This window comes from Vulpes vulpes, chromosome 2 (genome assembly GCF_048418805.1).
Source record: "Vulpes vulpes isolate BD-2025 chromosome 2, VulVul3, whole genome shotgun sequence".
Classification (NCBI taxonomy): Eukaryota; Metazoa; Chordata; class Mammalia; order Carnivora; family Canidae; genus Vulpes; species Vulpes vulpes.
In genome coordinates this window covers 157,981,978-158,006,399 of record NC_132781.1, presented here as the reverse complement: position 1 = coordinate 158,006,399, position 24,422 = coordinate 157,981,978, and the positions used below count along the sequence as shown (strand labels likewise).

At 50.4% G+C, this 24,422-nt stretch overlaps 1 protein-coding gene and 1 long non-coding RNA gene across 2 annotated transcripts; one reads left to right on the top strand and one right to left on the bottom strand.

Annotated features, from left to right (window-relative positions):
- The first annotated feature begins 2,216 nt into the window (after positions 1–2,216).
- Positions 2,217–23,972, top strand: CDA (cytidine deaminase). Its single transcript, XM_026012065.2, has 4 exons — positions 2,217–2,443; positions 14,129–14,240; positions 20,234–20,291; positions 23,465–23,972. Exons 1-4 carry the CDS (start codon positions 2,290–2,292, stop codon positions 23,579–23,581), a joined length of 441 nt encoding a protein of 146 aa, XP_025867850.1. The 5' UTR covers positions 2,217–2,289; the 3' UTR covers positions 23,582–23,972.
- Positions 12,734–13,759, bottom strand: LOC140598000 (uncharacterized). Its single transcript, XR_012000163.1, has 2 exons — positions 13,693–13,759; positions 12,734–12,905 (listed from the first exon to the last, which is right to left on the bottom strand). It is a non-coding gene; the product is annotated as an uncharacterized lncRNA (long non-coding RNA).
- Positions 23,973–24,422: the final 450 nt, after the last annotated feature.

Here is a 24,422-nt window from a genome sequence, read left to right as displayed (position 1 = left end):
TCCTATTCTTTGAGCTGGGGAATTAACTTTTCTTAATTTTACATTGAGTGGAGATTAGAGCATGTTTAGAAAATGTTGTTAATATTATTGATCTAAAACTTAGCTCTGTAAATGTTTCCAGACCCACTCTCCCCTTCCAGATGGTCACTCCAAGCCCCTTGTGTCAGGAATTCTGGAATTACTACTGGCTCCCCAGCCCCATTCAGCTGGCTTTGCAATGGACACTGTCCCCATTTGTGATCAAGTGTAGGGAAAGAGCTTTGAAGGGGCCAAGGCCATAATTTTCCTGGAGGCCACCCAAGTTCTCCTGATGCTATGGAGCCAAGGAGTCCAGCCCCAGTCCTGGGTAGGGCTGGGCTTAACAAAAGTGAGTCCAGACAGGGCAGGGGACAGGAACAGCACTGCTTGTGGAGGTCTCAGGCTTGACAGGCCAGCAGTATCTGTATCTCTTTTCCCATTGCAATTTTACTTGGCTCCAAAAGCTTCAGAATTATCTCCATGTGGAGTGGGTGCACATGCTCCCCAGACAGCCTTTGTTTTCTTTCCTAGAAACTCAGGACATGGACTTTTGGGGTAGCTGGGTGGTGCAGCGATAGAGAAGCTGGGGGAACATTAGAGCTGGTTTCCCTGCCAGCCCTGCCTCAGATCCAGGAAGCTGCTCTAGATGCCAAGTGTGTAGAACCAGAAGCAAATTGCAATAGTGGGCAGGAAGGAAGCAGCTGCTTCTCTGGGGGCTGGATATATAGAACGGGGGGCTGATGGGACGAGGGGAGGGGAGGGAGAAGAAAATGAAGCCGACTTTGCCCAGCTGGGTGTTTGCCTATATCTCTACGAGGCGAGAGTTCCAGGCTACAGGACACAGAGATGCTGGGCTGCACCTGTTTTGCCCGAGATGTTAGCATGCAGGATGTGGACACGCTGCCTCATTTCTTCCCCTGTGCTACCTAACCCCCCTGCCCTGCCCCGCCCTCCATCCGAGCCCTCAGAGAAGCCGCTGATTCACCCCCACTTGCTAGGGGTGGGGGTGGGGGTGTCTCAGACATTCAGACGCCTCTGGACGCTCCAGCTGGTGTTCTGCATTTCCTATGTGATCTGGGCCAAGTCCTTTAGTGACAGTCTGCAGGAAGTCACAAAGAGCGGTCCTGTCATGATGTCACCGGATCCTCTAACCGTGCTCCCTATACACACATGATCTCATTGGATCCTCACAACAACTCTGCAAGATACGGTGAGTGCACCCACTTTACAGATGGGGAACCTGAGGCTGCAGAGACAGGTGGTTATTAATCTCCTAAGGTCACATGGCTAATCAATGGAAGAACTGGAATTCAAACTAGAGTCTACTAAACTCCAAAGTTCAAGCTCTCCTATAACTCAAGGAAGTAGAACAGAGATGGTCACTATCCTCATTGTAGGGATAGGAAACTAGCTCAGAGAGGTCAAAGAACCGGCCAGGGGTTGCACATGTGGAAAGTGGTGGTGCCGGTATGCAAACCCATTTCTTTAGCCACCAACCCAATGCTTATGTTGCCAACAGAAAAATGAGGAGGCCCGAGTAGACCACCTCAGAGGTTCCCTCCATCTGAGATACTTTTAAATCCTGGGTTAAGACTGGAGTCAGAAGGAGAATGGGTGAAAATAAAGAAGCATTTGATCTTACTGCTTTGTCTCACACTCCCTGCCTCAGGAAGCCAGAGTGGCTGCCCCAGCTCTGCCCTTTCAGCCTCATCACATCCCCCAGTGAAGGAGAGTCATTCAACAAACTGAGGGGCATTTCAACCCTTGGAGCTTGGACTGCCCAGACCTCACTCTGACCCTCTCTTCCTTGAGGAGCACGTGTGCACAGTCTCCCCCTACACGAGGGGGAGGAGGGCAGCCACGCCCTGACCCACTCGCCCTCGTCGGCACCGTGACACACGCACGAGTGGTCCCAGGGCAGAGGGGGTGAGCACACGTGCACAGTCGCGTCCTTCCAGTTCTTCTGCGGATTAGCCATGTGACCTTAGGAGATTAATCACCACCTGTCTCTGCAGCCTCAGGTTCCCCATCTGTAAAGTGGGTGCACTCACCGAGTCTTGCAGAGTTGTCGTGAGGATGGAATGAGGTCGTGTGCGTATAGGGAGTAGGGTTAGAGGAGCCGGTGCCATCACCGGGCGCTCCGGGGGTGGGGCTGGGGGCGGCTCCTCCCCCCCCCCAGGGACTCGCCCCGGGGGAGGAGCCAGCGTGGAGCCGCCCGCGGGGCAGCAGCAGCGAGCGGGCTTCCGCGCCTCCGCCACCCGCGGGACCGACATGGCCCACGAGCGTCCCGCCAGCGCCCTGGAGCCCGAGCTCGTGCAGCGGCTGCTGCTCTCCTGCCAGGAGGCCAAGAAGTCCGCCTACTGCCCCTACAGTCACTTCCCCGTGGGGGCCGCGATCCTCACTCAGGACGGGAGGATCTTCTCCGGTAAGGGCGCCCCGGTGCCCCGGCCCGCACCCCGGGAACGCTGGCAGCGCCCCTCCCGCCCCTCACCCCCGCCTGCTGCCGTCCCAGACCTGGGGGTGCAGGTGCTGCTCAGATGCAGCGGCTTTTCAATGCTTTTCTCTTTTTAAGATATTTTATTTATTCATGAGAGGCACAGAAAGGGGGAGAGAGAGAGAGAAGCAGATATGGGACTCGATCCTGGGATCCCAGGATCACGCCCTGAGCCGAAGGCAGATGCTTAACCGCTGAGCCACCCAGACGTCCCAACGACTTTTCAATTCTTAAGAGAACTGGGAAGCCCGAGGTGGGACCGGGAGGGAAGCTGAAAGGGGTGGCCACAAGTCCCAGCGGGGAGGGAGAGGGCTGATACTTTCTGAGCCCACCCCCCCACACACACCTCCACCTGGTGGCACCTGCGGGTGGCATCAGCGAGTCCTCACCTCTCACCCACTCACCTCCGTGTGAGGCTCACTTTTCAATAAAGAAACTGAGGCTCAGAGAGGGTGACACGGCTTGCTCAAGGTCATGCAGGGGCGCTGGTGGTGGAACCCAAGGCTGGCGTCCCCCAAACCCTGCTTTCTTCCCATCACCTACTGGGAGAGGAAAGAAACCCAAGAGCCCAGGCCAGCAGAGGGTGACTGGTTAGCGGGAGTTCCAGCCTCACAGGGGATCTTGGGGGAAAGAAGCCTGGCGACGTTTAGGTGACCAGCAATAATGAGTGCTGGCCTGGGGAGGGCGAGAGCGCGGATGGTGGGAATGGGAGTCAGCACTGATCTGTTCCTAAGCTCCTCTTCTTTGGTTTGTTGGTTTTATAGAAAAGCTTCCTTGAACAAAAGTTCAGACTTGTTTTTGCTAGGCTAAGAGGCATTCTCATTCAAAACAGTGGGGAGCAGGGTGAGGAAGTGGCCGGGAAACCATGCCCCTCCCCACCACTCGGAGGGCAGATGAGGATTGGCACAGCGGGACGGGACGGATGGGGACACCCAGCCCTGCTGCCCAGAATCCGCCTCTACTTGGCAATGACAGCTATTTAAAGGGACAGAGGTTCATGTGTGTACATCTAATCGATAACTCCAGTGGGGAGCCACTTGCCCCCACTGCCGCTCAGCTGTGAGGCTGGCTGGGGGCCCTCATCTCCCCTTGTGTGGGGGCCCTCCTGGGCTCTCCTTGCTGTTCATGTTGTGTCTCCTCTTTGAGGTTCTGTCCGGTCTCACGAATCACCTGGGTCTTCAACCTCTTTGAGCAGGAGAAGGAACTTTGAATGAATGCTAGTATGTGAAAGGATAGTGAAGAATTTTGTCCATTGACCCTTATAACCTCTCAAGGCAGTTTTATACCTCGGGAAAGGAAACTAAGGCTCATAGAAGCTAAACACACCCAAGATCACAGAGCTGGGATTCGAACCCAGAGTTCCCCTGACTCCAGGTCAGCTATTCTGCAGGGAATCAAGATTCTCAGTGTGTCTTGTGGGAATTCAGGCCTGGCCTGGTGGCTCAGATGAGTATTAAATATTAACCACCGCCACAAACAATATTGCAGCCCACACTGCCCCATGACTCCAGGGGCTTGACTGTGGAATCAGTTACTGGTTCTTTCCAATGATTCTTTGCATGGGTTCATTCATCTAACAAATATTTGCTGAGCACCATGACATCCTAGATAATGTGCCAAGTACCAGGGATATTGCAATGGCAGAAATGACGTAGTCTCTGCCCCCATGGAGGTCCCTCCTCTTACACAGGTTATGGTTCGAAAGGGAAGCCTCCCAATGGCTGTAGGAGTGAATGAATGAGGAGAGCAGGAGTGTGGCCTATTTAAATTGCAGGGAAGAACCCAGGTGTGTAGTGGGGATTTAGGGAGGCCCTCTGGGATGGGGTGAAGGCTCTGGACTTAGAGACTCCTGGGTTTGAATCCTGGTGCTGCTGTTTATCAGCTGTGTGATCCTGGGCATGACCCTTCACCCTAATGTGTCTCACACATTTGTAAACTCAGGGTCATGCACCCACCTTTCTGGATGGCTGTGAACAGAGCTGGTTTGCCTATCCCGGTGTGACATCAGGGTCCTCCCTGATAGTTGGTGCCTGTGCTGATCAGGCATAGAATCCTCAGGTCGTGAGCTAATGCCTATAAAGCAATTAGCACAGTTTCTGCCCACAGGAAGGACGCCACAACTGGTGGCAGCTTCTTCTTCTACTACTATTAGTGGTATTATTATATACATAGTATTTGGAGGCAGATTGTGGAAGACTTCTGAAGGCCAACCATTGACACTGAGATTTGATGAGCTAGGAAATGGAGAACCAGGAATGTTATTAAGAAGAGTAACATCAGGGCAGGCTGGTGGCTCAGCAGTTTAGCGCCACCTTCAGCCCAGGGCATGATCCTGGAGGCCCAGGATTGAGTCCTGTGTTGGGCTTCCTGCGTGGAGCCTGTTAGTGTCTCTGCCTCTCTCTCTCTATGTGTCTCATGAATAAATAAAATCTTAAAAAAAAGAAAAAAAAAAGAAGAGTAACATGAAAGTAGAATTCAAGGTCAGTTAGCCTGACAGGTACTCAAGGAAGGCCAAGACAGAGGAAAGAGTGCCAGGCGGATGATGTCTGTCTTGCCTCCTGACCTGTCCACAGGGCCAGCCCATTGCCCAGCCTGTAATCTGCCCTCAGATAAAGCTTGTTGAATGTGTGAATGAGTTACTCGGACTCGGACAGTGGCAGGTGGAATGATGATGAAGGAAAGACCTGAGGGCAACTCTATGGGACAAGTGGACTGGACTTGGGGTGAGCAGTACTCGAATGAAGGAAAGGAATATGGTTCTAGATCGTCAGCCGGGTAGACCAGAGGAATGACGAGGCACTGGCCTAGGTGGGGAGCTGAAGGCAGAGATGAATGGTGCTGAGGACATCACGGGCAGGGACCAACAGTTACAGTGGATTGAGCATCCACACAGTGATTGATCATTCACTAAGCACTTCGTATGGAAGATCTCACAGCCACCACATGAGGGGAGACAACGAGCGTCACATGCATTGGTCAGCACTTTGAGTTGTAAGTGACAGAAACCAACCAGAACCATAATGAGCAAGGGTAGATCTTAGCTCAGGGAGAGCTGGATCCAGGAACTCCAATGTCCCAATGCCTTTCTCTATCCTTCTGGGTGCTCGTTGCTTTCTCCTATCCTGTAGGTGGGCTTTCTCCAGGCATCAGGGAACGTGAGTGCAGGCAGCCTCTGGTTCACATTCTCACAGCCTCAAAAGCAGAGAGGCAAGAACTGGTTCCCACTAGCTGGAGACGGTAAAATTCCAGAGAAGGGCTCTGACTGGTCCATCTCCAACCACATGCACACCCCTGGGCAATCACTGTTGTCATGGTGGAGTAGTGTGATTGGTCCGGCTGGATCACACCCACATCTATTCCCCATAGGGGGGAGGGGGGTCACAAGAAGGAGGCTGGAGGTGCCAAAGCCGAAGTCAAACACAACTGTACCAATGAGATAACTGAGGCCATGCTCTTTGTGCTGCCCCTTGTCACAGGGTGCGCGCGCAGAGCCGGGCAGAGAGAGTGTGCTGGGAGAGGGGGACGAATGGAAGGCATTTACCCGAATCCCTGGATCTCCTGTAGATGGGAAGGGAGGGCTTGGAGAGGAGGGGACCTAGAACAGTCAGGGGAAACCGGATGGGGCACCATGGGGGTAAATTAGAGACAATCAGGAGGCAGAGAGGGCGCAGCTGAATTTAGATGCTGTGAGCTTATAGTTTAGCGCCCCATGGGTCTGCCCAGTTCCGTGACTTTTCTCCCGCTGCACCAAAGGCCAGCCTCTGTGCAGTTTCCCTCCTCAGAGGCAGTTGGTGCCCCATTCAGTTGAAAAACAAGTCTGACACCCTTGCTGCCACAATCTTGTCATAACGATCATTTCCCCTTGAGCCTGGCCAGGGTCTTGTGGCCCTCGAGCATAGGCCACCAAGATGGTGATTAATCACGATTAATCACGGCAACAGTTGCCTTCTGTGATTGCTGCAGGGAGAGGGGGAGAGGAAGAGCCCATTGGGGAAGGAAGAGCTGCGGTGGGCGGGGGGACACAGAGGAGATGAGGCAGCAGCGGGGGTGGGGGGCGGGGGGGGGTGGTTGGCTGGGGCAGTGGAGTCAGCCCAGGGCAGCCAGTGCTTGTGCAATACCAGACGGGAGGTGGTGGAGGAGTCGAGGAGACCGCTCTTCACTGGCACCTCCCAAGGGATGGGCAAGTTTGTCCTTGGGACAATGCTCTCTCTCCCTCACCCCCTCTCCCTAGAGGGACTTGAGCACCCTATAGTGGTAAAGCCACTTTACTGGATGTGGCTGTAATGAATTCTGGGAGGGACAAACCACATTTCTAAAAAGACACTTCAAGGTGTCCTGGTTAATCACTGAATCCAGCTTGTCTTGGCTTTAACCTTTAAATCTGATCCTTCATCATCCTCCCCAGACCAGCCCCTGGCTTCTCGATTGATTCCCCCATGGGCTACCCTTCTTATCCAGGACCGCTCTCCAAGCCTCACCCCTCTCCCCACAGCACCTCTCGGTGAGCCCAAGCAGGCATCTCTAACTGCCTTCCTGTCCCTCCAGCCCTCCTTACACCCACCACACCCTGTCCCTCACCCCCACCCTCAGGCTGTGGTCACTCAAAAGCAGCTCATTACAAAGATAAGCTTCACACTAAAACCCTGGGACTCTGTAGTTGAGTTAGGATAGAATTCATATGTGTCTTTGTGCGCTGCCTGTGCAGTGGGCAGAGGGAGGTAGGAACGTGGGAAGAGTGTAGTATTTCTCAGAGCACGTGGACATGACATTTCTTTGGTTCAGTGATTCTCAAATATGGTCCCCAAGACCTGTGGTCTGAGCACCTCCCAGGAACTTGCGAGAAATGTGAATTCTTGGGGTCTGACCCAGGCCTACTTGCAAGTAGAAACTCCAGGAAATCTCAGAAATCTCTTTTAAGAAGCCATCCAGAAGATGACACCCGTGGGGTGAGTGTGGAAAGAATCGCTCTAACTGTACTAAGATCCCTCAAGAGGGAGTAGGCGCAGTGATTTCGAGCTTTGCTCTTTTTCTCTGGTCGGCCAAGCCCAAATCACCTCCTTGGGCACTTCCTTCCTTGCTGATGGCCCGATAACATCTAACCCTCGCCCTACTGTTAGCACCAAACCATCTCTGAAACATGTCCTCGCTGAAATGCCACAGAGAAAAAGGACAGTCCTTTGTACCTGATGGATCAGGAAGTGAGTCCGGGCTCCCTGCCAGCAGCCTCAGCATTAACCTTCTCTAAAATGGGGTTATAATAGTCTCTGCCCTATAGAGTTGTTAAAAGGGTCAACGACATAATACAGATGGAAGTGTACCACGCGGAGTGCCAGGCAGATAAAAGAAAAACAATGAAAGCAAAGAATAAAAGAAAGCAGTTAGTAATAACAGCCCTGTCATCACAGTATTAGCCGGTCCAACCTTACAGTGGGTCCCTAACTTGGCACCACGCCAGTCTGTCTCTCTCGTGGATGGATGATGCCCTATTCCGAGCTGAGGGAAGCAAAAAAAATGGTTTGGCCTTTCAGGATCACAGTACGTGACTAAGGGCTTTGTTCCTCTTTTTTTTTTTTTTTTTTCCTCCTCTCTCTATTTTTTAATAAGACTAAGAAATTCCCCTTGAATTTGCTAGAGGCCCCAAATGAAGTTATTCTTTTGTATCTCAGAGATCTAGCTCAAAGTGGGAAATTCTACTCCTTGGATATAAAGTAACTGAGAGCCTGGCTGGCTTCATTGTTCCAGACCCCAGTGGTGCTGCAAGCAGAGTCCCTGCCCTCAGGAAGTTTACCCCTGTGACAGGGGAATTAGACAATAAAGACATTTCTTTCAGGAAAGTGTTAAGCACAGTGATGAAAATTAAAGCAGGATAAGTGGATTGAGAGGGTGGGAGGCCGGGGCGGGGAGGCAACAATTTGAGATAGGGTAGGCAGGCTTCTCTGAGGAGGGAACATCTGAGCAGGGACAGGAGTAGGGTGGACCATATGCACATAGGGGAAAAGCATTGCAGGCAGTGGGAACAGCCAGTGCGAAAGGCCATATGGCAGGAGAGTCCTTGGCGTCCTTGAAGAACAGCTGGCAAGCCAGTGGGCCTGAAGAGCAAAAGGAGATGAATCCAAGAGGTAGACAGGTTGGGACCAGATGATGTGGGGCCTTGTCGCCCTGGAAAGGATTTCAGAGTGCCTGGAGCACAGAGGCAGGGCCACCGGTCACACCTTGTCTAGAAGGTAGGTGCTCAGACACACCGGCCTACCAAAGCCTTGCTTTTACTATTTTGAAATTTTATTAATTAACAGATAGGGTATTATTAGTTTCAGAGGTAGAGCTTAGTGACTCATCAGCTGCATGTAACACCCAGTGCTCATTCCATCAAGTGTCCTCCTTCATGCCCATCGCCCAGTTACCCCATCCCCCTACCCACCACCCCTCCAGCCACCCTCCGCTTGTTTCCTAGAGTTAAGAATCTCTTATGGTTTGTCTCCCCCTCTGATTTCATCTTATTTTATCTCCACCACCCAAACCTTGACTTTTGTGCAATTAATAACAGCAGCCGGCTGCTGCTGAGCACTAGCTCTGTGCCAGGCTTTGTGCTAATTGCTTTACCTGTGTGATCTCAACTCATTCTCACCAGAGTCCTCCGAGGGAAGTACGATAGTTTTCACTTTATAAATGAAGATGCTGAGCCTTTAGTGTCTTCCCCGGCTTCTCGGAGTCAGTAGGGCAAAGGGTCCCAGGGCAGAACAGACCCTTGGGGCTCTTTCTGCCAAGCTCCTTCTGAGCAGTGGGCTGTGGGAGTGGGTTCTCTTCTAAAACAATCTCTCTTCCTTAACTGGCCCTTTGAAATTTGTACTCCCCATTAAGGACGGTTTCTCTATATGAGGGCGTTCTGCATTTCAAATGCAGACACAGGCAATGGTCCTGAGCAATGAGCTTTCTGCAAAACCCCAAGATTTATGGAAGATTTATGGGAATCATGTTTAACAGGGAGAGTGCCCCTGAGTGTTTAACAGGACGAGGCAGGGCTGGGATGCTTGCCGGACAGAGAAGGGGGGGATAAGGCTAGCAAGGATCTCTCGTAACTCTAGGAAAGGCAGAAGTCAAATGCAGCCAGACCAGAGTCAGCAAAGATGGGCAGACCAGGCAAGGGCATATTTAGAGGAAGTCATTTCAGGCAGGCATCAGGAACGTGGCTGGGGAAACTGGGTGGGGAGCAAGACAGCTGCATTCATTTATTCATTCAACTTTCATTGACCTCAGGACAGGGCCAGGCGTCCCGGCAATAGTGACTCACATGTGAATGTGAACAAATGCTTGGCCAAAGTCAAAAACATTTGGTGTTTGATAAGTGTCAGCCATAACTTTCAGCGATAAGTGGTTAGTGTCAGCCATAACTTTCAGGGCTGCAACTCCCTCATCACTCCTTGTCCCATATCCCAGCTGTCCTGGCTTCTGTGTGGTTGGAAACAATAGATATGCTTGCAGACTGTTGCAGACAAAAGGAGGGTGTATTGGCTCCTAAAACTGTGGGAAGAGCTGGTGTGTAGCTGGGCCTCAAGGGTAACTGCACCAGGCCAGACTCTTTTCCGGCCATCTTTCATCTCATCTCCATCCGTTCTTCTGACTGTCCATTACATTGTCCCCGGACGGGCTCCTCCATGATGAATAGAAACCAGGCTATCAGGGGTGCCCAAGGCCACACTAAGTCTCTCCGAGAGGAACTGAAGTTCCTGCACAGAGAACTCTGACTGGCCCAGTGTGGGTAAGGTGCCAGCTCTGACGGGCCCAGGGAGTTAGGTGTACACTCTCAGACCAACAGAAAGGTCTTGTAAGACAAGATGGCAACTCCCATTTGAACCTCGTAGGGGAATGGGGACAGGCCAGTCTGGTGACATCCATTCTTCTCCATCAGTTGGACGTGAATGCCTGTGATCTTGAGAACCATGATGATGACTAATGGATTAAGTGATTAACTGAACCCCTCCTAACACGTCTGTGTAAATTATGCAAGAATAGAAAATTCCGTGGGGAAAATACACAAGGAAATAATGACCAAACAATTTCCAAATTTAATGACTACAAGAGGAGCCAAATCCTGCATAGTCACATAGAAAAAGGGAGTGCCAGAGCACCTAGGTGGCTCAGTGGTTGAACATCTGCCTTTGGTTCAGGTCGTGATTCTGGGGTCCTGGGATCCCTCCAGCATCGGGCTCCCTGCATGGAGCCTGCTTCTCCCTCTGCCTATGTCTCTGCCTCTCTCTCTCTGTGTCTCATAAATAAATAAATAAAATCTAAAAAAAAAGGGTGGGAGGAGTGCCATAGGTAAGGAACAGCCTCAGGTGATGAGAAATACAAACATAGTGGCTTGAACAAGAGGGCTGCTTGCTTCTCTCATCTAACAGGCCAAGGGCGGACTGAAGTCCTGGGCATACGGACCATTCTGCTCTGCTGTGTCCCACAGGCTTGTTCAGGACATCAGATTCCTTCTGTCTCGATATCCTGCCATCCCCCTAGAGTGGTGTCCACATCCATGTGTTCAAAACTACCACACGTCATCACATCCATGTTCAAGCCCCAGGGGAAGGGAAAGATGAAGTGGGGAACAAGCCATGGCCGGATCGAAATGTCATCTGGAAATTGCACCCGTCATGTCCACTCATATTTTATTGGCTAAAACTACAAGACTACACAAAATTTTGAGGGAGTCTGGGATGTGGTCTCTTGGCTGGGTAGTCACATGCCCCACTCAACTCAGGTGGCTTCTTTTGGGACAGTGAACCCTGGGAACAGTTAGTGTTTGTCACAGGACTGCCTGTGGCCTTTAAGTATCTGGGTACATCCTTCTTACCTTTTTTTTTTTTTTTTACATCCTTCTTTCCACACATAGGACCCACTTACCACCTTCCTAAGGGAGGCAACCCGGAGTCCCACCCAGTCACTGCATGCAGCTCTGAGAGCAGGGTTTTGGGGCTCCTCAGTCTCCTTCCTGAAGTGCAGATGTGGTCCTGCTGGCCGAGTGACCTGAAAACTAGAAACTAATCACCCACACCCCAGCTCATACTCACTCCCCCAGTAGTCAGTGTGGAGTAGGAGCAGTTGAAAGAGTAGGAAAGAATAACCATCATCAACTCTCCCAGTAGGAAAAGGGAAGAACAAGGAAACACACAGTGGCCACCAATCCGTGCAGTTATCAATCCTGCTGGGCAAGACGTGTGAAGACTCCTTGCCCTGGCACACACTCTGTCTTCCCTTTCTGCTCTGGGGGGTAACCCCCTGTCCACTGTGCACAGGGGCCCCAGCCTTTGTCTTCTAGGAGCTTCTTCCTTGACTATCCTAACCTTAGCTATACATCTGATGTGGGTTTTAGGGAGGATGCCCTTCTTGGAGGTACATATCTCTCAACTCACTTCTGATGATAGGGTTTTGGGGACCCAGGGGCTCCTTTCAGTAGTAAACAGTCACAGGATTTTTACAGGCTGGACTTTTGGCTTCTCTAGCTAGACGATTCTATGAAAAACATAGAAACCTTCTGGTCTATTTGCTTCCAGTCATTTCTGTACAGGAGTACCATACCCAGAGGTCCTTTCTGGGAATGGTTCTTTAGCCTGCCAACTCCCTTTTTTACTAACTGGCTTCCCTGCCTGGGCCATCCCTGTTGTGTCATTTTGGGTTTTTTTGTTTTTTAAATCTTTTTTATTATTATTATTTATTTATTCATGAGAGAGAGAGGCATAAAGAGAAGCAGGCTCCATGCCGGGAGCCTGACGTGGGATTCGATCCCGGGACTCCAGGATTGCACCCTGGGCCAAAGGCAGGCGCGAAACCGCTGAGCCACCCAAGGATCCCCTGTTGTGTCATTTTGATGGTGGCTACCTTGAGGCCCCAGAACAATAGACTGAGTGAGAAGGTGTCACCCTTCATCAGATCTTTGCTACGGGGCTGAATCCCAGGGCCAGGTAGAAAATCCTCATGGTAGGTAGCACAATCTGCTTTCCAGGTTATTGCAGGGTGAGGCTTTACCAAATAATCTGCCACAGAGTAACAAGGGCCACCAGCTTGCCCCCGGGCCATGTCTGTATTTTCTCATTCATGTTGCCCAACTGCTAAGCCAAGGCCATGTGCTTTAGAAGTTTTTTGTCAAAGCTGTATCTCACTCTCAGTCCCAATTTCTCTATTAGTTAGGTCTAGGTTAAGCTACTATAACAAAAAATCCCAAAATACAATGACTCCAGCATGAATTGTTTATTCTCACATAACAACTCAGAGTAGGCAGTTGTGCCCAGGGAAATAGATAACTCAGCTCTGCTCCATGAGTTGGACCAGGGTCCCAAGTGCCTTCTATCTTGTTGCTTCTCCATCCCTATGACCATAAACCACGTGGTCAGAGCTGTCCCACCCCCTGTAGAGCATAAAAGAAAGAGAGTAAAAGGCAATCAATCTTTTAACCAAAAATGTGATCCAGAAGTTTCCTACCTCATTTTGGGCCACATTCCACTTAGTCACCTGGCCGTACTTTGCTGCAGGGGAATCTAGGAAATACGGTCTCTGGCTGAGAAGTTATGTGTGAAGCATGAAGGGGAATAGGGGCCACTTTCAAGACCTAAAGGAAGAAGAGGAGGGGCGCCTGGGTGTCTCAGTCTGCCTTCAGCTCAGGTCATCATCTTGGGGCCCTGGGGTGGAGCCCCTCCCTGCTCAGCAGGGACCTTGCTTCTCCCTCTGCCCCTCCCCCCACTTGTGCATGTGCACTCTCTCACTCTCAAATAAATAAAATCTTAAGAAAAAACAGAAAGGAGAAAATAAATCCTGGGGAATAATTGATGTTTCTGCCTCAGAGAGAAAGGCAAGCTATGAAGAATGAGGGAGATCACATCCTGACGATCGGGGGGGGGGGGCACCCTCTGTGGCCATTACCTCCCTGAAAATGGGGAGTTTGTTAGTCAGCCAATCTGGTTATGCCAGTGTTTTGTATCCTGGGAACAGGCTTTGCCCATTGTCCCCCAGGGACACTCCTGAAAGGGACACTGGGGAGGACTCCCTGTGGGCCTTGCCACCTTAGCAGCCTGCCTCCCATTGGAGGGCTGGGATTGCCTGAAGGCTTACACAATCACAGACACCTTTTGCAAAGCTTGGGAGTTCCTTGTTGGTTTTGACAGTTTGTTTTGCAACACGACTCACATAGGACTCACGTGAACTCTGAGAGTTAGTAAACACCACCAAAAATTTTGCCCAGGCCCAATCGTTGAACCTTCTGTCTCATAGATCCAGGGCTGGAGCTCTCCTCATCCTCTTAAGCCTTGACATCTCTCTTGGCCTTGATGTTTGCTGGGGAGCTAGGGCTGGATTCGTCTCCTCTGCTCTGCTGCCCCTCCTCCCAGGCTGTGCTTCAAGACAGAACTCATTGGATGAGTGACAGGCATGGGGTTTCTGGGAAGGGTCCTACAAGGGTGGGGTTTCTAGGAAGCGCCACAGCAGCAGCAGGTCATGGAGTCTCCTAGTGCTTCCTGTCAAAGTGCCCTGAGTAATAGGGCCCTCCCTGAACTGGAAGTGGGGCAACCTCTTACTCAACACCAGCTATGGGAAATGTTGTGCTAGAAATGCCACTGGGTTCTCCTCTCTTCTCAGGGTGCAACATAGAAAATGTCTGTTACCCACTGGGCGTCTGTGCGGAGCGGACCGCCATCCAGAAAGCCATCTCAGAAGGGCACAGAGAGTTCAGGGCAATTGCTATCTCCAGGTAAGTGGAAGGAAGGGCAGGTTGCAGCTGTACTCATCCATCTAGTCTGCCAACACTCACCACACAAGTGTTATTCAGCCGTTCATTCATCCAACCCATGTATTCTGTACTTCCTATGTGCCAGGCACCATCGGGCTTGGCGGAGTGCTGAGGATAAAGAGACAGAAATGGACTCTGCCCTCAGGGAGCCCACAGAGCAGGCAAACAAGCAAGGCACCTCCAGCTCAAGGGCAGGTGTGCTTCTTGTTCTAATAACAGCACAAACTACAACAGGATGCCTACAAGACACAATAGAAAGGCAGCAGAGAAACCTAAAACTGGAGGGAACTAAAAGTCACCCTGGCCACTGCCCCATTTTACAGATGAAGAAACTGAGGCCCAGAGAGGTTGAGCAACCTTCCTGGGAATTCATGGCCAAGCTGGAACAAACCCAGATCTCCGGAGTCTCCCTCTGGGCTCATTCCACAACACCATGCTGAGCCAGGATACCAAACACTCTTCCCTTCTGGGATCCCTCACTGGGAGAGAGGGCTACTATACTCGGTATCACCCACTTCTAAGTGCCAAGTACTAGGCTTCAAAGACAAGCTGGGGAGGGTGACAACCAGGTAAACCTGGGTTAGGGTTCACACGAATCAGATTCCAGCCCAGGGCCTGGCTGAACAAATGTACCAGCTCTGTCTACATGCCCCAACATAAAAAGTGCAAACCCTCACAGGATGCTCATTGAGTTCTCATTGGCTCTGGACCCAGGCTCAGTGGCTTTAGGATTTGAGCAGGTAAATGGGCTCTTTTACCAATTTGGACCCTGTTACGCTTCCGATTTAATGGCAGTTTGCTCTTGTGTGTCCCTTTGCATTGTCGCAGAATTTCCTCTTATTATTATTTTTTTAAATACTTTATTTATTTATTTAAGAGAGAGAGTGTGAGTCAGGGAAGGGCCGAGGGAGAGGGAGGGAGAATCTCGAGCAGATGCCCTGCCGAGCGTGAAGCCCAACACGGGCTTGATCTCGAGACCCCGAGATCATGACCTGAGTTGAAATCAAGAGTCGGATGCTTAACCAACAGAGCCACCCAGGCGCCCCTGAGAGGGATTTTTCTTAGCAAATTAATGGTGCAGGCCACAGGAGAGTGACTGCGTGGCTGACCAAGCGTTGGTCTTTCGGGATGGGATGTCCGGGTGCAAGCAGCAGAAAGGTAGGGGCCTACCTACCTAGCGCTAGGCCCACGGAGGCTGGGTGATAGAAACAAGCCCCCATTTCTTTGTAAGATCCTAACCTTGGCCTCCATCTGGCCCCCAAGTGGACCAGGTTATTGAAGATTATTTTCCTGAGTGATTGGAGCCAAGGAGCGCTAACGGAGAAGGGCCCAGCTTCCCAGAGCCCTCCCCGTGTCACCACGGTGTGTCCTGGCCTCCCTTCAGCTTCGGGAGGAATAAATGAGGCCATGCTGAGAACATTTTGTGCTGATGAGCAGAGCTCAGGATGTGGAATACACTTAATTTACAAGCGGGGAGGTGGGAAATAACTCAAATACAAAGCTGATCCAAGAAAATAATGATATTCTGGGTGAAAAAGAGGCCAACGTCAACAAAAAGGATAATGGCACGGTAGCTTTGTTCTGTTTAGAATGTTCTAAACGAAAGGCTTTTTCTCCTGGTCATTATCTACTTTTAAAAAGGACTGGGTATTGCTGGCGATGATTAGCAAGTGTCCTTATTTACATAAAACCTGCATTTTTCTAGCACCCAACTGCTCTGCTCTAGGGATTCAGCAGTGCACCAGCATCCTTGAGCCAGAAATGTGGTCATTATTGAGCTAATGACTTGTTAAATTGGGAGCGTGGGTTTACAGGATGAGTGGAACGTGCCAGCTCCCTTGTTAACACTGATGGGTGTGAACAGTGTCGGAGAGCCCCTTTGAGATCTCCAGGATGCAGACTGTCGAGCCCAGGATGGGGTTCTGCTAACGGGGAGCTAAGCTTGTCCCATGGGGGCCCCAGTGAAGGCATCCAAGGCGATAGGTTTCCAGCCCGTCGCGTCTGATGAGTCTAGCCCCAGCGTGTGACCAGAAGCAGCACAAAGCACAGAAGCTGTGGATCCAGCACAAGGCAGGAGGGTTAGGCGTCCTGCTGCACCCAGCACGCTCTGGGATGCGTCTTCCTCCAAGCTTTTGATTCTCACTCTCAGCAGGAATGTTGAGTAATGGTTAAAAACCTTGGCTCCTGGGGTTAGTGAGACCTGGTTTCAGATCCCGCTCCACCGTTGCCCAAGGATCCGAGCTCAGCTTTTCATCTGTAGAGTGAAGGAGAGTAACACCTGCCCCCTGGGCTGTCGTGAGGGCACAGGAAGTGATTTTTGTAAAGGTCCTAGCACAAAGTATGCAACAAATTAAAACTATTGTTTTAACCTTACCCTTATGATTTTTGCGAGCTGCAGAACTACCAAAGGCAGAGTCCACAGATCCTGGGTTCAAGTCCTGGTCCTGGCATTTACGAGCTCTGTGACCTTGGGCAAGTCATGTCATCTTTCTAAAAAAAAAAAAATAGTTTTTTTTATAGGTTTTTCACAACCTATAACGTGAGGGTGATAAGAATACCTACATAGCCCCTACCTTATGGAGTTGTTAGGGGACACAGTGCCAGGCACAGAGAAGTGCATTATAAGGGTGAGCCAGTATTGTTATCATGTAGTCTCTCAGCCTAACAGCTAGGGTGCCTGGGAGCAATTTCTTGTGACTTTTGAAGCCTAAGCCAAATCCAACTCCCCAGTGGAACGCATGCTCGCCCCACCCCCGGGAGACCCTAATGCGGGTCACCTTGTCCAGGGAACTGTCCTTTGGACAGTTGGCCATGCATGTCACAAGATTGAGAAGGGAAGTGGTGAGCTTGGCAGAGACCAGATTATACAGGGCCTTACAGGTCATGGAAGGGAGGTTGAATTTCACTCAGCACCTCTCCTATGGTCTTTTTTATTGTTGTTTTTTTGGTAAAGATTCATTTATCTATTTTAGAGAGAGACAGAGTGGGGGGAAGGGCAGAGGGAGAGCATCTAAAGCAGACTACCCCCTGAGCATGGAGCCTGACATGGAGCTCCATCCCACGATTCTGAGATTATGACCTGAACTGAAATCAAGAGTCGGATGCTTAACCAAAGTGAGCCACCCAAGTGCCCCCATCCTCTCCCAGGGCCTTAACCTGTAGCCTTCCTGTGTTGGGGTATTAACATGCAGATTTTATGTTCCCTTGCAGACAGTAAGATCCCTGAAGGCAGGCATTCTCTGATTGGTCTTTGTTGCTCCTTTCCCATGACTGCCTAGCATGGTCAACATCTGTAGAAAAAAGTAAAAACACAGAATCCAGCCTCCGAGGAGCTTACGGAAGGCTCTGGCTGTAACACCTGTCGCCTGGTAATCATAAGGGTTAATTTGGCTCAGTGTGCATCCTGGGCAGGGGTCCTCCTCACCCTCTCATGCCGCCGTTGGCTTGTGTTCTGAGGCTGGGAGCATGCTCAGAGAAGACCCACCTTTCCGTGGAGCAGAACCTTCCTTTGGAATCCCACATATAAAAGGGAGTTATCATGAGAATTCAATAAAATAACACCATCACTGTCTCTCCCTTCAGCTGCTTTATGCAATTCATACCATCTGTGTCCGTCTCCACTTGATGCATTGTTAATTGGTTTGTTGTTGATTATCTGGCTCCTCTCACTAGTCAAAAACTCCTGAGTGCAATGAGTTGTGTCTGTTTTGCTCACTGCTGTATCCCCAGCACCGACAGTGCCTGGCATGATACGCCCCCAATAAATATTTATCAATTAAAATAAGATAATGCATTTAAATGCTTCTAGGCACATATTAAATACAATCATTGTCAAGATACATAAGTGAACTTTATTATATATAAATTATATATGATAAATCTGTATATGATGAAGTATTAAAATTATGACCGAGCTTATATGTGTAAAGGAACAAGTGCCCAGTAGTATCGGCAATAGTGATAGCGCAGAGCATTCTAAAGTGTACAAAGCCCTTTGTGCGTTTTATCTCATTTTATCTTCTAGCATTCCTACAAAGTAGGTGACATGATTCCCTACATTTTGCAGGCAAAGAAATGCACGTTGGATGGGTTAAAATGACTTGGTTAAAGGCACATATGATTAGCAAAAAGAGGAGCGGACCAAAACCCAAAATTGAAGCCCTGTGCTCTTACAGAGATTTCACAGAGCGGGGGGTCCAGAAGAGCAAGGATGTTGGCAGTAGCTGGCATAACCTCTCATGCTCCAGCAGGCTTGGCAGTTCCTACTGTTAAATTCACCTTCTTGAAGTGCCACCCTTTATCCTGCTCAAAGCTAGAGGACTGCCTGCAGTGCCTCCATTCTGAGAGGCAAACCCTTAGCTGTGTCTCCTGTCTAGACTTCTCCGATGCAGAGAGCCCATTTTTCTCTTTGACTCACGGGTCTTATTTTTTTTCAAGCCACAGGGCCCTTGCACATATCATTCCCTTTGCCTGCAGCACAGAAAACCACGAGGCTTCAGTCTAGCACCTCTGTTAGTTACTTCATTTCACTGAATCTGTTTTCTTGCACATAAATGGTCATTCTGACACTCAGGTTGCACTGAGAATTCAAAGAAATAATGTACATCGAGTGCTTGGTACAGATCTTGGCACCTAGTAGGTGCTCACTAGTGGTGACTTATGGGCTTTACATTTCCTCCAAGGACCAGACCAAATGCCACCTCCTCCACAAAAATATTCCCTATTGCTCCTCAGTCAGAGATTGTCTCCTCTTACTGTACATTCCAAACACATTTTGTTTATTTTTTTAAAGATTTTTATTTATTTACTCATGAGAGACACACAGAGTGTGAGAGAGGCAGAGACACAGGCAGAGGGAGAAGCAGGCTCTATGCAGGGAGCTCAACATGGGACTCGATCCTGGGTCTCCAAGATCAGGCCCCGGGCTGAAGGTGGCGCCAAACCGCTGAGCCACCCGGGCTGCACAACACATTTTGTTTAAAATAAGAACTCATCTAGTTGCCTACTTGTCCACTGGGCTGAGCAAACTCCTAAAGGTAGAGACAAATTCCTCTTACCCTTTGTGTCCCTGGAGTGTGGGTAACAGTAAGTGCTCACTAAACATTTCCCAAATGCTCTGATGAAAACAACATGCCATGGGGTGCCTGGGCGGCCCAATCTGTTAAGTGTCTGCCTTTGGCTCAGGTCATGATCCCAGGGTCCCTCATCAGGCTCCCTGCTCAGCGGGGAGCCTGCTTATCCCTCTCTCCCTGGTCCTCCCCCTACTCATGCACTCTCTCTCATTCTCTCTAAAATAAGTAAATAAATAAAATCTTTTTTAGAAAAAGAAAAGAGGAATACCTGAGTGGCTCAGTGGTTGAACGTCTGCCTTCAGCTCAGAGCGTGATTCCAGGGTCCTGAGATCAAGTCCCGTACTGGGCTCCCCGCAGGGAGCCTGCTTCTCCCTCTGCCTGTGTCTCTGCCTCTCTCTCTGTGTCTCTCATGAATAAACAATTTTTTTAAAGAAAAAGAAAAACAACATGACTGCCCATGGCCTTGCCCCTTGGAAGTGTAAAAAGCCACCTTGTATTTCTTCTGAGCCTCCATGACACCATGTGTCTGTGAATTGGAAACTGTGTGTGTGGGCAGCCCCCGTGGCGCAGCAGTTTAGCACCGCCTGCAGCCCGGGGTTTGATCCTGGAGTCCCCGGATCGAGTCCCACATCAGGCTCTCCCTGCATGGAGCTTGCTTCTCCCTCTGCCTGTGCCTCTGCCTCTCTCTCTGTGTGTCTCTATGAATAAATAAATAAAATCATTTAACAAAAAGGAAACTCTGTGTGTGTGTGTGTGTGTGTGTGTGTGTGTGTGTGTGTGTGGAGGGGGTTGACTTCATCTGGAGCTGGGGAGGGACTCAGGGCTTGAATTTCCCTCATGCCTCAGAAGAGATGGATCACCTTCAATTCTCTGTTTCCACAGTGACCTGCAAGATGACTTTATCTCACCATGTGGGGCCTGCAGACAATTCATGAGAGAGGTAAGCACCTTGACTTTCTGGAAAGGTAAACCAGGTGCCTTCCTGCCTTCCCAGGCCTTGGGAGCAAAGCCAGGCTGCCAGCCAGGACACACAGCTAGTGTCCTGTGTGTCCTGTTGGCCCACATCTGAGCCTTCCCAAGCTGGCATGAATCACTGGAAATTATTCTTTCATACGACATCTTCTGGAGTGAGTATCTGTGTGTGCTGAGCACTGAGCTAGTGCAGGGGAGACAGCAGTGCAAAGACAAGCCAGACCTTGTCCTCCTCATAGGTCATAGACTAGCGCAAGAGACAGACGACCAAAAAGGAGCAAAATAGAGTTTCTGAGTAATGAGGGCTATGGAGAAAAGAATGCAGAGAAAGGAGTCAGAAGTCAACAAACATTGGCCAGGGCAAATCCAGCCACACCCATTCCTTCACATTTTGCCGGTACCAACTTTGACCCTACAACAGCAGAGCCCAACCATTACAACAAAGTCCTTCGGTCTGCAGAGCCTAAAATATTTCCTATCTGGCCCTTTACAGAAAAATAGTTTGCTACCCGCTGCTAGATGGTCAGAAAGGGCTTGTCTTTTTTTTTTTTTAGATTTTATTTATTTATTCATGAGAGACACAGATTGAGAGAGAGGCAGAGACACAGAGAGAGAAGTAGCCTCCCTGTGGGGAACCCCATGCGGAACTCAATCCCAGGACCCCAGGATCATGACCTAAGCTGAAGGCAGATGCTCAACTGCCAAGCCACCCAGGCACCCCTGGAGGGGGTCTGTCTTTGAGGATGGCATTGGAGCAGAGATATAAATAATAAAAAATGAGGCAGACAAAGGTCTAGAGAAGGAGATTTCCAGGCAAAGGAACCAGCAAGTTTAATCCCCATACACTTGGTGAGTTTGATTAAGTTGTAAGAGGGCCAAAGAGGCTAGAACACAGTGAGGGGGGGCGGGGGGGGAATGATGGGACAGGGCCCTATAGGCCATGGGACAGAGGGTACACTGTAATCTAAGAACAAAGGGGAAAAAAAAAAGAACAAAGGGAACTGAATTGTACCCTTGAAAATGGTTAAAAGTGGGGGCACCTGGGTGGCTCACTAGTTGAGCCTCTGGTGTTGGCTTAGGTCATGACCCCGGGGTCCTGGGACTGAGTCCTGCATCAGGCTTCCGGCATGGGGCCTGCTTCTCCCTCTGCCTGTGTCTCTGCCTCTCTCTCAATCTGTGTCTCTCATGAATAAATAAATAAAATCCTTAAAAAAAAAAAAAGGTTAAAAATGGACTCAATGAGTTCTTAATCTGAACTCAGTGGAGGTTTTTTTTTTTTAATGAGTAAATGTACATTTTGGGGAGGGGGGCGTCGGTGGCTTTCACAGACTCTCAAAGCCATCTGTATCCTCCAGAGTCCCCAAAAGGTTAAAGCCACCAGCTTGGAGAATCCCACAGGCCCCTGAGCTTTGATGTGACATCATCATTCCTCCTGAACACAGTGTCTTCATCCCCACCCCAGGCTACAGGCGAAGTGGGAGCCGTTACCCCCACTTCCCAGAGAAGTAAGATGACCTGCTGCAGGACATGCAGCCAGATGGTGGAGAGCTGGCATTCATGGCCAGTTCAGGCTTGACTGCAAGGCCCACGCTCCTCACGGCTGCCTCCCTGCCTTTGTGGTTCTGTAAACGAGACAGATTTTCTTCAGCCATAGAGGAGACATAATGGTGCTTTGCAGAATAGGAGCTGCTTGTTCCATGGAGGCTTCTGCTTTTGGAGTTGTTTAAATCCAGGGTGGGGGTGGGGATAGGGGAACAGGTTGTTTCCTTTCCTTTGCTTTTGTGCCTTGGGGTTTCAAAGCATCTGCTGAACATGCAGACAGCTCCATTGTTTTTCTGCTTCTTGCCAGGCCTGCAAACCAGACAGGGTTAGCAGAACACATTTCCCCAATTCAGATGCAAATGTCACCATAAAGGCACTGAATTCACAATAGGGACCGCAGGGCACTTTAGAGGGGCAGAAAGGGCTGCCCCACACCTTGTCATGTCCAAGGCCATAGGAGGAATCCACGTCAGGGTTTCAGGGAGCCAGGGAGTTGGCACCCGAGGCCCTGGCTTGGTCCAATGGCTCATTGCTGTTTTCTCCAAACAGATTAGATGTTGGCAAACGAGAGGTGACTGAAAAAGCTGAAGGAGGGAGACACAAAACCAAAACCAAAATGCAAATAACAAGACAAAGCTTGGGGGCAGGGGACCTGGCACTCAGACTCACCAGCACCAAGATTTCACCCATACCCGCAGGCAGAGCCTGCCAAGCAGAAAAATCTCCTTCCTTAAAGCATTAATTAAAAAAAAAAAAAATCCAGGGATGGGTCTTACCCAATAATAATGTAGTGGTTCAAACAAGTGTGGAAGAACAGCAGGCTGCAGGCCGGCGCGGTCACTAACCAGCAGAGAGGCCGTACGAATGGCTTCGCTCACCTGAGCACCTGCTACGTGCCAGGCACTGCGCACAGGTGCCTCCGTCCATCGTGATTCCCATGGGCAGAGCCCTGGTTTGCTGACTCCGGCCCAGGAGCTCCGCATGGCGCACACCTGCCTTCCTACCTGGCACCTTCTTCTGTTCTTGAAGCCATTCCACACATCAAGACACTGAGCCCCAGGGGGTCGAATCATTTGCCCAAGATCAAACCACAAGCAGGTGGTAGCTCCTGAAAGCGGAAGAGGCTGGGGAGACAGATCTGGGCTAAGATTTCTTCTTTGTTGGCTTCACCCTCCTAAGCCTAAAATGGGGGTAATGGTAGCAGAGAGTCAAATCCTGCGTGGGCAATACCTGGAGGGTAGTGAGGCAGGTGTGCATCCGCTCATGCTTGGGAGGAGTAGAGGGGGTCCTGTAAGGAAGCTTGTTGCAGCAGGAGGAGGTCTGGCCCTGGGGGGGGGGTCGATACTATTCCTCTAAAGCCCCAGGTGAGTCTCTCACCACAGAACAGAGCGCTGACTGCCCTTCACACACGCTGAGCACCGCGCTGTCGACAGGCGGCCTTTTGCTGGCTCTTTCCTTAAGCTCGCTGGTCCAGGTGTGATTCTTGTCATCCCCATTTTACAGATGAGAAAACTGAGGCACAGAAAGAACCATTAGACAGCTAGAGCCTCACCCCTCCATCACGCAGCCTCCCTCACATTGGCTTTGCTTCTTTTCCAGTTTGGCAGCAACTGGGTTGTCTACATGACCAAGCCGGATGGCACGTATGTTGTCAGTACAGTGCTGGAGCTGCTACCTGCCCCCTTCGGGTCCATAGGCTGGCAGAAGGTCCAGTGAAGGTTGGGAAACAGCCACAGCCTGGAAGAGCCTGGCTTTCCGTGCGTACTTAAGGGGACTGCTGCCCGGAGAACTCGACGAAGATGTTCTCACAGACCTGGAGACATCTGCCAAGCGGGCAAGGCTGGGCAGAGGTGGCTCTTCCAGGTTACACAGTCAAGCACGGCGGTCTTCACTGAAGCGATAAAAGGTTTCACTCTGGCCCGGGCCAGCATCCCTCCTTGCAACCCACCTTGTCCTTCCCGGGACAGGAGCACCTATCCCTTCCTTTCCTTCCTTTGGGGCCCTCTTTAAAATTCCAGCAAGTCTGGACTGCTTCCCCGTCAGCCTTCCCAAGGTTCTATCCTGTTCTGAGCAACTTTTCTAATTATAGACATCACAGAACATCTGACTTGGGAGTGCGCATTTTACTCTGTCTCCATTGTTGTTCGCAAGTTTTAGGGCGACTGGGTGGGTTTGTCTTTATACAAAGACCTGGGCACTCTCTGCTGGGGGAGAGGGGAACCATGTACCCTTTGGCGTGGAGAGCTGAGCTTTTAGGCTCCTTGCTCCTCCACGTGGGAGGCCCCTCTGGGCTGGGCCACACTGCCAATGGCCATTTCTAGAGTTTGTTTGGGGCTCGGGGTAGACCAGAGCACCAGACGCTGTCTACCTCTCCATGGTTATGTCTGAGAGATTGCAAAGTCTAAAGGGAAAAAAAAAAAAAGTCTAAAGGGAAAAGCATGAGTTTGTCTAGACAGGATAGAAATGTATCTCTGAAGACTGTGTGCCAAGAACTTTCACATGGACTCTCGTTATTTAAAGTGCTCACCAACTCAAGGTATCTCCCCCTTCTTGCAGA

Coding starts and splice junctions, on each gene's coding strand:
- CDA (XM_026012065.2), top strand. CDS start 2,290: ATGGCCCACGAGCGTCCCGCCAGCGCCCTGGAGCCCGAGCTCGTGCAG. Junction 14,241..20,233: donor AGGGCAATTGCTATCTCCAG/GTAAGTGGAAGG, acceptor CTGTTTCCACAG/TGACCTGCAAGATGACTTTA. Junction 20,292..23,464: donor GCAGACAATTCATGAGAGAG/GTAAGCACCTTG, acceptor CTTCTTTTCCAG/TTTGGCAGCAACTGGGTTGT.